Source organism: Marmota marmota, unplaced genomic scaffold (assembly GCF_001458135.2).
Source record: "Marmota marmota marmota unplaced genomic scaffold, marMar, whole genome shotgun sequence".
NCBI lineage: Eukaryota > Metazoa > Chordata > Mammalia > Rodentia > Sciuridae > Marmota > Marmota marmota.
The window spans coordinates 3070388-3084625 of record NW_025999863.1 but is presented as its reverse complement, the minus strand read 5'-3'; the positions used below and the strand labels follow the sequence as shown (position 1 = coordinate 3084625).

At 58.1% G+C, this 14238-nt stretch overlaps 1 protein-coding gene across 3 annotated transcripts in view; it reads right to left on the bottom strand.

Annotated features, from left to right (window-relative positions):
• Window positions 1-4007: 4007 nt before the first annotated feature.
• The window catches only part of Uhrf1 (ubiquitin like with PHD and ring finger domains 1), a 29926-nt gene continuing 19695 nt past the window's right edge, over window positions 4008-14238 (bottom strand). For all 3 annotated transcript variants that reach the window (XM_048812431.1, XM_015503650.2, XM_048812444.1), the window contains exons 10-17: window positions 13943-14047; window positions 12003-12109; window positions 9616-9778; window positions 9387-9524; window positions 8014-8137; window positions 7801-7946; window positions 6235-6333; window positions 4008-5350 (exon numbers count right to left, since the gene is read on the bottom strand). In XM_048812431.1, coding sequence (XP_048668388.1) covers window positions 5204-5350; window positions 6235-6333; window positions 7801-7946; window positions 8014-8137; window positions 9387-9524; window positions 9616-9778; window positions 12003-12109; window positions 13943-14047 — 1029 coding nt within the window. In that variant the 3' untranslated portion in view covers window positions 4008-5203. The remainder of the gene's footprint in view (window positions 5351-6234; window positions 6334-7800; window positions 7947-8013; window positions 8138-9386; window positions 9525-9615; window positions 9779-12002; window positions 12110-13942; window positions 14048-14238) is intronic.

Below are 14238 nucleotides of genomic sequence, written 5' to 3'. Positions count from 1 at the left end.
CGCCCGCGCGCCCATTGGCTGCGGCTGACAGCTCCGCCCCTCCCCTCCGCCGGGCCCATCAACACCGCACGGCCCGCCCACCGCGCGCTGCGATTGGGAAGGAGCAGGCACCAGCCTTGCCTCCTCATTGGTCGTACTGCAGGGACACGCCGGCGCCCACTCACGTGCCCACTGACCGGCTCCGCTTTCATTGGATACAAAGCACGCCAGCCAAAGCGGCCGAGACCAACCGAATGGTGACTGTGCCTCGGATTGACAAGGGCGCCTCAGGGACCGCCCAACGACCCTCACTGAGGGAAGCAAGTATTGGCTTGCAGGATCGGCCCCAGGCGCCGACTGGCTGGGGTGGGTGCCAATCACTGCCCGATGGCTCCGGATCCCGCCCTGGTTATCAGGCGGCGGCTGAGTACGTGAGAACCAGCACAACATCAGCACCGGGCCCGGAGCTCTTCAGAGGGGGTTCGAGAACCGGCGCCGGAATTTGGGCGCCGAGTTCCATAAACCTGAGACGTGCCCAACGCGGAAACAGAGCACCAAAAGCAACGTATTTTGCAAAGGAGGAGGACTGAGGACTGGCAAAATATAGGGTCCACCAACAAGCATTCACACCCCCAAAGCAGGTCAGCAAACCTTTGCAAAAAAGGGCCAGGCCTTCGGAATCAAGTTGGGTGTCCGCCCAACAAGTTTCCTAAGGTGTAGGGAAGGAGTTTGGTCCTTCTTTATTTGGGTGGAAGCTTAGCCGGACCCCATGCCTCCCTGGGGTGGCCTCCAGCGAAGTCAGCTCGCTGAGCCTCGGTTTCCCCTGTGAAATGGACTTGACAACATCCACATACTGCCTGCTTCCCTTCTGGGGATGTTGTAGGAATTAAGTGGAGCGAGGCACGCATTTCTCATGTTCTCAGTTGTCCTCCTTTGCAAAATGAGTTGCCTTGGTTTCTGTCAAGCTTAGCCCTGCAATTTGGAAACTCAGTACCAAATTCCAGCGATAAGCCTAGAATCGCCCTCCCTGCGCATTCTGGGCCAGAGTGTGATTTTGTGGCTTCACATATAACCAGCATTTAATAAAGGCTTGACATCATCATCATTGCGTTCTGGACCAGGCAGGGGTGTGGGCATGCTCCCATTTTGCTGGTAAGGACAGGGGTATAAATGGGGCAATTTGACTTTTTCTAGTTGTAGATGGACACATTATCTCTATTTTTATTTATTTTTTAACATGGTGCTGATTGAACACAGTACCTCTGGCTTGAGGCAAGCACTCTACTACTGAACTGCAACCCCAGCCCACTGACTTTTTCTAATAACACAGCAAGCAGTTCTCCCTGAAAGTAGTGTCACTCTGAACCATTTGCACACTACAGCTGCTAATATTGTGCTCTAAATATCCATCTGTAGGGGATTGGATAAGTAACTTGGGGCACCTGGTACTCTGGGGTACTGTGTAGCAGCTGGAGGGTGGGTGGGGGATGGGGATGGGGCAGATCTGCGTCTCACAGCACTGTCCTGGCATATCTCCTGCATTGTTGCTGAACAGCTGTAGAATGGCTCTGTATTCAACAAGACATCATGGAAACCTGGAAACCAGGATCATGGAGTTTCTGAGCACCATAGTGCCAGGTGCCCAGAAAATGCACCCCCAAGCTGAGAAGGCTAAATCTTTGGGGAAGGAGAAGAAAGTTTCATGCTTAGTAAAGTCAAAGGAGATTTGGATCTGTTCTGGGTGTTTAAAATTCCTATGGGACCACATTCATGTAGTCCTTGTGGAATTTAAATTTAATTTTAAAAATAGCAAATAGTAAATGCCTTCGAGAAGCTCCCAAACCAGTGGGAAACACAGGTGTGGGATGGGACGGCGTCCCAGGCAGCCCTTCTCCTAATTCCAGGTGTACCCTCTAAATGTTTTGGAATTCAGACTGAAATTTTTATTTCTTAGAAGAACTTAGTAAATTGCTTAACTTTTAAATACCATCTCTTATGTGAAAAAAAGTTAGCATTAACAACTGTTGAATCTAGAGATTGGGTATATTTGAGGGATTACTAAGTAATTCAATTTTTTTGTTAGAAAGTTTTCACGTTAGGGGGCTGGGGTTGTGGCTCAGAGGCAGAGCGCTTGCCTTGCACAGGTGAGGCACTGGGTTCGATCTTCAGCACCAGGTGAAAATAAATAAAACAAAGATATTTTTTAAAAAGTTTTCACGTTAGGAAAAGATTTGTCTTTTTTTTTGCATTCTTTGCAGACATGCAGATCTCATGGCAGGCTGGGGCCAGGAATCGTGCTTGGCGATCTCTCCCTAAAAATGGCATGAGACCCTCTTGGCCCTAGTCCTGAGATATCATAGTCAGCAGAACCAGTGCTCAAGTTCCAATTGTCTCCATCCTTCATTTCCTGAGGTGTAGAGCCAAGAAATGGCCACTGTTTTACAAAGATTCCCTTCCCCTATGGGTTAATTTGATGCATGAAAAAAAAAAAAAAAAACATGGCCAATGCAGTGGCACATGCCTATAATCCCGGTGGCTCGGCAGGAGGATCATGAGTTCAAAGCCAGCCTCAGCAACAGCAAGGCACTAAGCAACTCAGTGAGACCTGTCTCTAAATAGAATACAAAAGAGGGCTGGGGGATGTGGCTCAGTGTCCTGTTCAGTCCCTGGTACCCGCCCCCCCCACCCCACATACACACACACAAAAAGGACATTTGGATCCCACATTTAAAATATAAATTTTAAAAATATACTGAGGAGGCCTGGGGTTGCGGCTCAGCAGTAGAACCCTAACCTAGCATATGTGAGGCCCTGGATTTGATCTTCAGCACCACATAAAAATAAATAAAATTTATTGTGTCTAACTACAACTAAGAAATAAATATTTTAAAAAATATATACCAAGGAGAGAGGCATGGTGCTATATGCCTATAATCCCAGCTACTCAAGAGGCTGAGGCATGAGAATCCCAAGTTCAAGGCCAGCCTCAGCAATTTAGATACCCTGTCACAAGACAGGTCTGAGGAAACAGCCCAGTGATAGAGAACCCCTAGGGTTAAATCCCCAGCTCCCCAGTGTGGTGCCAGAAAATAAAATCACAAATGCATTTCTGGGGGTCCAGTGGGAGAAGGCCCTGCCAGGCTGATTCCCTAGTGGACTGATCTGGTGACACCTACTCAAGGCAGAGCTCGTCCCCTCGCATCCTGTTCCGCTGTCCGCAGAACCCTAGGTGAGGACGACCTGGCTGCTGCAGGAAGGAGCAGGGCCCCCACAGCTTTCTGGGAGACCACACCCCTTCCAGCCGGACCTCCTGCACAGTGTGGAGTCAGAGGCAGGCCTGGGGCCACAGGGGCAGAATGGCGGAGGGCAGTTCTGGGCCCTGGCGTGACCAGGCTCGACTGGTGAGTCTGCACTGATCCTCTCTCTGGCCCAGTAGGGAAAGTTGGGGTGTGGCTCCTCCGGGCGGCTCTCACACTGTGACTGCCCACGGACAGCACAGACAGTAGTTGCCACACTGCAGAATGTCCGACTGGATTAGAACATTCCAGGACTGAGCCCGGCAAGCTGCCTGGAAGGGTCCAGGAGTAGACCCTTGGCTTGTGGACCCCGTGGTTTCTGAGGGCCCTACTCAATTCTGGTCGCAGCATGGACATCGCCACATGCAACAGGGCGGGCCTTACTGGGTGTGCTCGCGTCACTTTATCTATAGGGGCTGGGCTCAGTGGCAGAGCGCTTGCCTGGCATGTGAGGCACTGGGCTCCATTCTCAGCACCACACACAAATAAAATAAAGGCCCGTCAACAACTAAAAAATATCCCAAAAAACCCTGCAGCCAGCTCCACTGAGAATGGTGGGCGGACAGCCCAGCACCCTGAGCTGCAGCCAGGACCCGCGCAGAGGCCACCTCCCAGGTCTGCTGTCATCTGCACAGTGCGGGTGACGGTTCCTGCCTGGCTTTCTCTCCTGGGGTTTGTGAAGAGAGAAATGAGATCATTGGTGCAAAGTGGCAAAGAGGACGTACGATCAGATCCATCTGTGGAGAAGGTTTATTCTGAGAATCTACAGTCTGGACAAAGAACATTGAACTTCAGAAAAAGCCTACACAGGTCTTGGTGCTTCTTCCCTAACTCGTCGACAATCTAGCAAGGAAAAAAAGCCCTTTTAAAAACACTCCTGCTCCAGTCTGTCTGCAGTTCTGATTGAAAACATCCCAGTTCCATTGAGGTATAAGCTGCAAACTTTGGTAAAGTTAGAAAAATTAACAAACCACTCAAAAAAAAATACAAAATAAAACAAAAAGCCAACACAAACAAACCCTAAATTATATCTTTCTTGGTACATATACAGTAACTACAAAAAAATTCATTTAAAAATGCGTTCTTAAAGAAAAAAAAAAAAGAAACAAACAAAAGAAAAACCCTCCCTAACTCTCAATCACAAACTGAATGTAAAGGATGGCTAGACCCAGACCATCCGATACCCACCCAGCACTGGGAAGAACTGGACGGCCACAGTGTGCAGAACCTGGTTCACTTTCCAACAGTTCAGTGCTGAAAGCAAAGAGCCCCGTCTCTGGAAAGCGGGAGCCAAGGCACTTGGACGCGGCTGGGGGCGGCCTCCCCAGCTTGGGGAGCGAGTCCAGCTGAGGTAGCTCCCGGGACAGGGGCTCGAAAGGCGGGTCGCAGGCACCAGGGGAACGCTGAGGGTGTGCCCGCAGCCCGGAGGCCGTCCTCATTTAGGACTTCTTGGCGGTCAGCTGGGCCACCGAGCCCAGGGCCAGAGCCACCACCGTTGAAACCACCTTGCTGGCCGCAGGAAGAGGCGCCGGCTTTGACTGGGGGCCAGAGCCACGAACCTTGCAGAGATTGTTCTAGGCAGCTGGGACCTTGCGGGTCGGTGGCGGGAACCTCTGAGGACTTCACAGCAGTAACCGACGCAGTTCCCAGGCCACGTGGTTGCCAAGTCCATCCTCAAACATTGGGGTTGTTTTTTTCCCGTTTTGCAGATACATCGCAGGCTTTATATATCAAAAGATGAACACAACACTGAGAAATCCAACTTCCAGCCAGAACATGAAATTCCTGAAAATGCATGGTTTAAAGAAAAAAAAAAAAAAAAAGGAAGACAAGCCTTTTTAGGGAGACTACACGTTAAGTTAAGCCACTAAAACAGAACCGGGGAGGGGGGAGCCCCACAGGGAGGGGCCACCAGGAAGTGCTGGGCATCACCGGCCGTTGCCGTAGCCGGGGAAGAGCTGGTGCAGGACGGTCTGCAGCGGCTGGTTCACCTGCATGGCATAGCCCCGGCCCAGGTCGTAGCGGCAGGCCGGGCAGCTGAACACCTGGGCACGGAAGGACCTGTCCAGGCAGTCCTGTAAGACACACAGCAGGGAGAAGCTCTGTGTGTCCACCTCCCCTGGCTGGAGAGAATGTCTCCCCATCGCCAATAGCAGTAGCCGCCTTCTCACAAGGCAGAGGTCCCCCCTGACCCCAGGCTTGCTCTTCAGCATCTGCTATCCACCCCAGCCCAGCGTCCCAGGGTGTGGACAAGCCTTTGCACGGCGGTCGTACCACCTGCCAGGCTTATCACTGCCTTAGAGGGCCTTCCCAGATGCCCCACCGGGCCAGACCTACCAGCTGCCCTGTCTGCCCTCACAGCACACCCGCCTCCCCTGGCAGCCCTCCCGCCCGGGCTGTGCTCACGTGGAACAGGCAGACGAGCCTGGAGACCAGGGCTGCGTCCCACGAACCCTCAACACAAACAGTGATGGCCCTCAGTGGTGCTGGCAGCACACACCAGGGGAGGAGAGGCCTGCTGAGGCCCATCTGAGGGCCCACTCCGGCCTCCTGACCTCCCTGCCCGCCCCTCAGCCTCGATGCTCTAAGGACCTGGGATGCTGCTCCCCACCACAGCCACTTCCTGTCAGGCTAAAGCCACCTCCTCCAGAAAGGCTTCCTTCTGCCCTCAGCGCTCCCTCCCAGACCTCAGGCAGCGCAGCCACCTTCCCCTGCCCTGGGCCCCAGCCAGTAAAAGACCAGCAGAGGAGAAAGGCAGCTCCCAGAGGCTGGCGGGTGAGGCTGGCGGGTGAGGCTGGGACAGCCAGAGCCCGGGAGCTGTGCTCCGGCAGAGCACTACGGGGCACAGAGGGTTCAGAGCAGGGGAGCACCAGGAGCGAGGCCAGAGCCACCAGCAGGACCTGGGGAAGGGACACTGGGCAGACAAGCTGTGGGCAGGGGTGGCTCCTCCCGCCCTCACCTTGCACACGTTGTGCTGGCACACGGTGGTGACGGGCCGGAACACCAGCTCCTGGCAGCAGATGCACTGGAAGGTCTCCTCCACCTTGCTCAGGAACACCTGAAACCAGGGGGCGTGAGCCGCAGGCCTGGCGGCCAGCCACCCTCCACGGCTCTCGGGAACCAGTGGCACCACGCTGCCCAGGGCCCGTGGCCAGACCTCCGTCATTCGGAGAACAGGCCCAGAGAGGAAGCCTCACCCGGGTCCCTGCACCAGGGTGGCAGGGCCGGCCAGCTGGGCCACCAGCACAGCACAGCAGGCGCTGTGGAGTCAGGCCAGGCTCAGGGAGGCCACGGGGAAGGTCCACAGAGCAGGCCAGCTCTGCGGACCACGGGGCCAGAGCAAGTGAGAGACGGCGGGACCTCCAGGGTACCCAGCCCCGCCCTGGGTCTGCAAATGTCGCCTTACAAGGCCCAAGGGAGTGTGCAGATGGGTCCAGGAGGAGACACCCACCCCCACAGGGTGCCTTGCGGTGCTGGGAAGGGAGGCCAGACCAGGCTCCAGCCCAAGGTGCCCCAGGAGGGCAGAGGCCATGTGACCACAGAGGCACCTTCAAAAACGGAAAAAGGGGCTCGGGGTTCTCCCCAGAACCACCAAAAGAACCAGTCCTCGCGTGGGCGGGGGCTCAGCTGTAGGGTACTTGCCTGGCATGTGTGACCCCTGGCTCGACCTGGGTTCGAGCCTTGGCACCGCATAAGAAATAAATAAAAATAAAGGAGTTGCATCCATTGGAAAAAAAAAAGAACCAGTCCTGGGCACACTTGACCTTGGCCCCGTGGCCTCGGTGGCCTCTGGGCCTTGGTACCTGGCAGCAGAGGCCGCGCTGTTCCGGCCACTGGGCCACTCACAGCAGCCCCCGGCGGAGCCAAGCCCGGAGAAGGACGGACTGACTCCCGCAGGGAACCCCCAGGGCAGGTCTCAGGCTTGGGGTTATGCTGAAGGTGACCCGAGGACAGCCATCTCCCGCCAGGACAGAGCAGAGGCAAAAGATGCCCCGACACTGACTCACAGCGACCCTTCAAGGTCACTAGCCTCGCTGAGGGCAGAGGGAGCAAAAGGGATGTCCCTGGCTGGGTGGCTCCTCGGGAAGCAAAGGAAGAACCAGCCACCACCAAAGTCCCCAGGATGGCCCTAAGGGAGCCGAGCTGGACCTGCAGTGCGCGGCCTGTCTGCGGGGACACAGCCACGCCCGCAGGGAAGGGGACGTCCAGGTGTGTGCCGGAGGGAAGGCGCCCGGTGGGGCCCAGCCAGGGCGCCTGCTGCTCACCACAGGGAAGGGCACACCACACGGGCCACAACACAGGGACACTGCAGCCGGGTGTGCAGACACGGCAGGACACACTGCAGGTCACCCCTAGGACGTCCCGAGTCTCAGCCAGAGACAGAGCCAGCCTGATGGGCTGCGGGTGGCGGAGCCGGTGGGCGCAGGGTTCCGGGGAAGGTGGGGGGACACGTCCCACCCCAATGTCTCTCAACCATGTGCTCACACACACTAAGTGACAGCTGTGGGTGACACTTCCTACTCACCGGGCCGTCCTTGAGGGAGCGGAGGACCTCACCCCACAGCTTGGCGTTGACCTTGTCCTCGCCGATGAGGCTGCGCTGCTGGGCCGTCAGGCCGTAGGGCTCCAGCCTCGTCTTCTTGGCAGCACGGGTCATGGGACCCCCCTGGCCTGGGGGAGAAGGCGGGTCAGGAGCGGCGGGCACCCCTGCAGGGCCGCGGAGCTCGGCGGTACCCACCTGTGGACTTCCGCTTCCACTTGCCCTTGCCCTGCGGGGGGGACGCGCAGACCGCGGCTGCCCTCTTGCGGTTCTCCTTCTCCCTCTCCCTGTTGGCCAGGGCTTGCAGGTAGCCCTCGGGGTACTGGAGGGGAAGGCCAGGAGGCGGTTTCAGGCTGCGGACCCTTGAGCGGTCACGGGCCAACCAGAGACGGGCCCACGTGCGCTGCTCAGTGTACCCCCCCCCCGGCCCTGACTCCACAGGCACCGGATGCCACCCCCGGAGCAACTCGGGTGGACGGGGATGGCTCCGCCCAGGCCCAGTGCCACCCCTGGAAGGCAGAGCAGCGGGACGTGGATGAGCGCCCGCTGCCTAGGCACCTGGCCCCACCCGGGACTGCCCTGCAAGGTGGGACCGCTCACCTGCACCCCAGCCCAGGCGGGCACCTCACACCAGGCCTCACTCGGCCCTGGCCGTCCCGTAACCTGGCACCACAGGAAGCCTGGCCCATGCACCGCAGCCCACCAGCTGGCGCCAGGCAGAGTGTGCTCCTCACTCACGACCGCACGGGTTGGTTGTCACCCTGGTTCCAAGGCCACCCACTCACATCCAACTCTCCAGTGTTGTTTATCAAGAAACCCTCAACTCTGACCCTGAAGTCCCCAGTTTTCAGTCCTGGGAACATTTCAACGCAGGGACACAGGGCTGGAGCCCAGGAGGTGCAGGACACCCTGTCTGGACAAGCACAGCAGCTGCGGCCTCTCCAACATGCTTGGGGGCAGCAAGACCAGTCACAAGACTCCTGCCCCTGCAGGAGCTGAAGTCCCCCTCCCTGCGTCTGCCATTCCCGTCCCAGCGCCCGGGCTTCTGAAATTCCCCTGCTGCACAAACATGTCCAAATGACACCCCTTGTGACCCCCAGGGGTAGGTGCTATCGGATTCCCACTGGCAATTAAGAGTCCTTAAATAGTCCTCGGCCTTCAGCTGCAGCCCCGAGGGGAGGAGCGGTACCCCTCACAGCGGCAGGGCAGGGAGCTCCCAGGGCCTGTCCTCCCCACAGCACAGCCACAGTCTGCTCTCGCCCCAGGATTCACGCATGAGGACCCAAGTGTCACCTGCACCTTCGACACCACTGGCCAGAGCACTGAGGGCCACAGCCGGCAGGGAAGCCCGGCCGGGAGCCCCGTGGGCCGCAGGGTGGCCTAAACGCAGCACGAGCTCAGGCCCAGAGCTGGCCCCCCGCCAGTCCACAGAGAGCCCAAGACAGACTCAAGGCAGGACCTCGGGGGTCCAGATGTGAGTCTCAGCCACAAGGGTCCCAAGCCAGGTCCCCACTGCACCAAGCGGCAGGCCTGGACAGCGCCAAGCCCACAGTGGCCCAGCCAGGACGCACCTGCATGGTGAGCCCCAGTCTCTTGATGCGGTCCTTCCCCTCCTTGGTCCAGGGCCCAGGCTCGTCGTCGTCCCTCCGCAGAAGGTAGCGCCACACCAGGAAGCCCGACTTGCCCTTCTCAGGCCAGTACTTCACGACCTGTGGAGGGCAGCCATCAGGCTGGGCCAGGCCAGGACGTGGGAGGCCCTCAGGGCCTGGGCACGGGGGCTGGCCGCCCGCGGTGGCTCACCTTATAGATGCCGTCGTAGCGGTTGCCCTCGGCGGGCGCGTACTTGCTGTGCTTGCCGCCCTTCATGTTCCGCACCACTCTGACCGGCTTCCCCGACCGCCAGTCCTTGGCCTCGGCCCCTACTCGGTCGTTGATGGGGGCACTGCAGTTGAGAGCCAGCGCCCTGCGGGGACAGTCGGGCCACATGGAGACTGGAGAGCACCCCAGGAGGGGCAGGAACCTGAGCCGGGACTTGTGCTGCAAACCTGGTCCCTGCAGGTGGGACTACTCGGCTCAGCCGTGCGGAACCTGGGGTCCTCGTGATCACAGCCAGGAGGATCAAGTTCAAGGCCAGCCTGGGCAACTTAGAGGCTGTCACAAAATACGAAGGGCCAGGGTGAGGGTCAGTGGTTAACGGCTTGCCCAGCACAGCGAGGCCCTGGGCTCGGCTCCAGAGCCATTAAAAAAAAAAAATAAAAAAAGGAAACCGGGTGGGCAGGCCACCAGGGGAAGATGGGCGCAGAGACGGAGTACACCAGGCCAGCTGCACAGCTTGGACCTATAGGTCCCCAGAGGCCCACGCCTTGAAGGCTCAAGGTGCAGGCAGCCCATTCCCTCCTGCCGTGAGGGAAATGGTTCTGTCCCACCTCACGCTGCCCCTCCCAGAGGCCCAAGCAACAGGCCCCCCCAGAATCACGGGCCAGAACCCATCCCGAGGCCTCTGCTATGGTGACAGCGGGCAGAGTGACATGCCGCCGCCACCACATATTGGAACGGACCTAGACAGGTCTCCACAGAGCTCCGTCTTGGATCCCACAGAGCAAGCGTGGCCCTGTCCACCCTGGGCCTCCTGCCTCTGGCCTCCAGCTGAGCTGTCCTCCAGCACTGTTCTGCAACAGGACTTGAGAGGTCTGTGCCCAGATGTCACCCCACGTGTCTGAGCCGCTCCCTTGGTTTCTGAAAACATGTTTAACAGTCACTGGGATCAAAACGCCCCCAAGGAGGGTGGAGCGCCCCTCTGGTTTGGCTACTCGGTAACCGGCACTGGCTGCTTGGGGAGACCGCGTCCCCGCCTCACTCCTCAGTCTCTTATTAGAGTAGCACCAGAAGGTCAGGAGGGACATTTTCAAGGCTCTTCGTACAGAGAGCTTTTCAGACATTTGGTACCAATTTGTATTTCTACAAAAACGGAATTCCAGTCCCTGCCTTAGCACTTCTCAATACTGTGAAGTTTGAAAAAACGTTCTGGACTTGGAGGCCGATTCCACAGGGAAGTGACTGGGATCCCGCCCTGCTTCCACCCACAGGGCTCTGGCCGCTGCAGGGCACAGTTCTTCGTGGTCACTGGGCATTTCTTTTTTGAGTTATTTCCAAGTCCTTTGCTTTTGCTTTGAGACAGGGTCACATTAAGTCACCCAGGCATCTCAAACTTGCAATCCTCCTGCCTCAGCCTCCTGAGGACTTGGGGTTAGAGGTGACAGCCACCATCCCTGACCTGGGTTTCTTCCCAGTGGTGTTTTTCCTTGGTGGAGGGCACCAGGGGTTGAACCCAGGGGCGCGCCACCTCCGAGCCCCAAGCCCATCTTGTATTTTATCTGCAGACAGAGTCTGAGTTGCTTAGCGCCTCACTAAGTTGCTGAGGCTGGCTTTGAACTCGAGATCCTCCTCCTGAGCCACTGGGATTACGCACGCGGCCACCGCGCCCAGCTTCTTTCAGGTTTTGGGGTTTTTTTAAAAATATTTTCTCAGTTGTAAATGGACACAACACCTTTATTTCGTTTATTTTTATGCGGTGCTGAGGATCGAACACAGGCTAGGCGAGCCTATTAAATAAGAAATGACAAGAGGCCGGGCTCGGGCTCAGGGGTCGAGCGTGTGCCTAGCACATGGAGGCCTGGGTTTGATTCTCAGTGCTGCATATAGATAAAATAAAGGTCCATGGGAGACTGAAAATATACATTTAAAAGAAATTTTAAAAGCCCTTTACATAGAAAAAACAATCATCGTATATAAGGTGTCCAACTTTCCTCAACAGTCATCAGCCCTGTGTACAGGTGTCACTGAGGCACTCTACGCGGTTTAGGTCATAAGATCTTTCACTCTTTCCTTTAAGCTTTGTGATGACCTTCATGCCGAGAAGCCCAGCTGTCCTGTGGTCAGGGCGCGGCGACCTCCCGGCCTCTGCAGGGCAGCTGCAAGCCCCGTACCCTCAGAGCTGGAGACGATGGCCATCTGGCCGTTCATGGAGAGCGTCCACTCCGTCCCTCTGATCGACCCCCACGTCCCAGCCAACACAGGAGGGGGGGGCTCCTGGCCGCCCCCACACGCCCTGCAGGCCTCCTGCACCTGCCACCAGGCCCAGACCAGAATCAAGGAAAGGGGAGACAAGACAGGCCCCTGGCACGCACCTGTTGGTGTTGGTGAGCTTCTGGTCACAGGACTGCTCTGCAGTCCGCTTATTGCCAGAGAGGTCGCGGCCACCGCTACCTGTGTACGTGAAAAAATTCCCATGGTCCTGCAACAGACGGGAAGGGCGGTGAGCCCCCGCACAGGGCAGGTGGCCTGCGGCCCAGCCACGCGCCCGGCCCGGCCCAGAGAGGAGAGGAGCCGGGGTGTGGATGCCGGAACCCGGAACCCTGCTGGGGCGCGTGGCTGCGAGCAGACCAGCCTTCGGAGGCTGAGGCAGGGGTCCAGAGCTCGAGGCAAGACCCATCTCATGGTCAGCAGAAGGACGGGTGTGGCCCAGCGGGCCCCAGGGGACCCAGCGACACCACGGCTGGTCAGGAACCAGGAGCAGGGAAGCACTCCCTCCAGAGGCCCCGGCCAGCGGCAGAGCCAACCGGCCACACGGCAGGGCCCGTTCCCAGGAGCCCCAGGGGCTCAGCCTCAAGGGCAGGAAGGAGAGCAGTGGGGGCTAGCCCGCGGGAGGGGACAGTTCCAGTTTGGGAATGAGAGCAAGTCTGGAGCTGTGGGGGACGGCTGTGGCACGTCCACACGTGTGTGCTCAAGCCGAGGTCTTGTGACAGTCTGGGTAGGAGGGTCCCGAGAGCTCCTGCGTTCAGGAACATCTAGAGGCCAGGTGCCGGGGCTGGGGGAGCTGTGGCCTCAACAGTCCCTGCCCACCTGAAGGGACGACTGTAAGGCGAGCGGGTGGCGGGGGCAGGGCAGGCTCTGGCAGGGCGACTCCGCCCCACGGCCCTGCTCCCTCTCTTGCTCCCTGGCCACCACGGGCTGAGCCGTTCTCCATGGGGCCCTTCCGCCATGAGGCGCTGCCTCACCTTGGGCCCAGAGCAGTGAACTTGGCTACCTGTGGACTATGACCTCTGACCCCGAAAGCCCAAACCCTCCAAGTTGTTCTTGTCAGGTATTTAGGTCAGAGGGACACAAAACCTGACTAAGACATGTCCCAAGACCTCCCGTGGCCAAACACTGCCCTGAGGCGTCTCCCGCAGCTGGTCCAGTCCCTCCCTGGCCGTGACTTCTACAGCTGAGATGCAACCACAGCTGTCCCAGCCTCCCGATGGCCCAGCTCCACAGCCGACTCAGGGCGACATCTCCTCTCCTCACAGAGGGCACCTGGCCTCCCCAGGCATTTCAGGGCCTGAGTGGGTGGGAAAGGGGCGACCCAAACACAAGCATCCTGTCCAGGGCGGTCAGTGGGACCACCTTGACAGCCACCGGGGGGAGTGACAGGAGGAAGCTCGTCCACGCGACAGCCTGGACAGGGGACGGCCACGGCAAGGCACTGGCCTCCTGCCTCCCAGTGTGCACTGTTCACCATGAGTCTGGGGGCGGGGGGGTCCAGTGGGGTACGCCCACCTGCGGGAGGCACTGGGTCTGACTATCAGCACCACAGACAAACAAACAAACGGAAAAGGAAAGGCCCCTCAACAGCAACAACAATATTAAAAAGTAAAATGGACTCGGGGTTCTGAGACTTTCAATGTGATGTTCTGGACCACAGTTGACCGCAGGTGACTAAGACTACGGGTGGGGGAGCCCACCTGGGACAGGCACACCAGCTGACACTATGTGTTCACAACTTAAAAATGAAGCAAGGGCTGGGGACACAGCTCAGTGGGTAGAGTGTCCACTCACAAGCCCAGGCCCTGCCTGGCTTCGCCCCCAGCACCACAAAGGGAAAGGAGAAAGGGAAACACAGCAGGCCGCGCCGTGTGCCTGCGATCCTCGGCTCGGGAGGCCGAAGCAGGAGGATCTTCAAGATTGAGGCCAGCCTCAGCCACGCAGCAGGGCCCTTTCTCAAAAGGGGAAGGGTTGCAGTGTGGCTCCAGGGAGGGCTCCCCTGGCTTCACCCCATGACTAAATGCAACCAGAACACCCCACTCACCACGTCGTCCTCGTACCCCCCGGCCAGCACCAGCGAGTAGGCCCCGTCATTGCTCCGGCCGTGGATGCCCGCCACATGAGGCCTGTGGACACCCGACTCGCTGACCTGCAAACCCATCAACAAACAAATGGAGGCTGGGGATGTGGCTCCAGCGGTCACGCGCTCACCTGGCATGCGCGGGGCGGGGCGCTGGGTTCCATCCTCAGCACCACAGACAAATAAATAAACAAGAACTAACAAATAAACATTGAAAAACCTCTAAAAAAAAAAAAAAAAAAAAACGAACGAACCTCTCG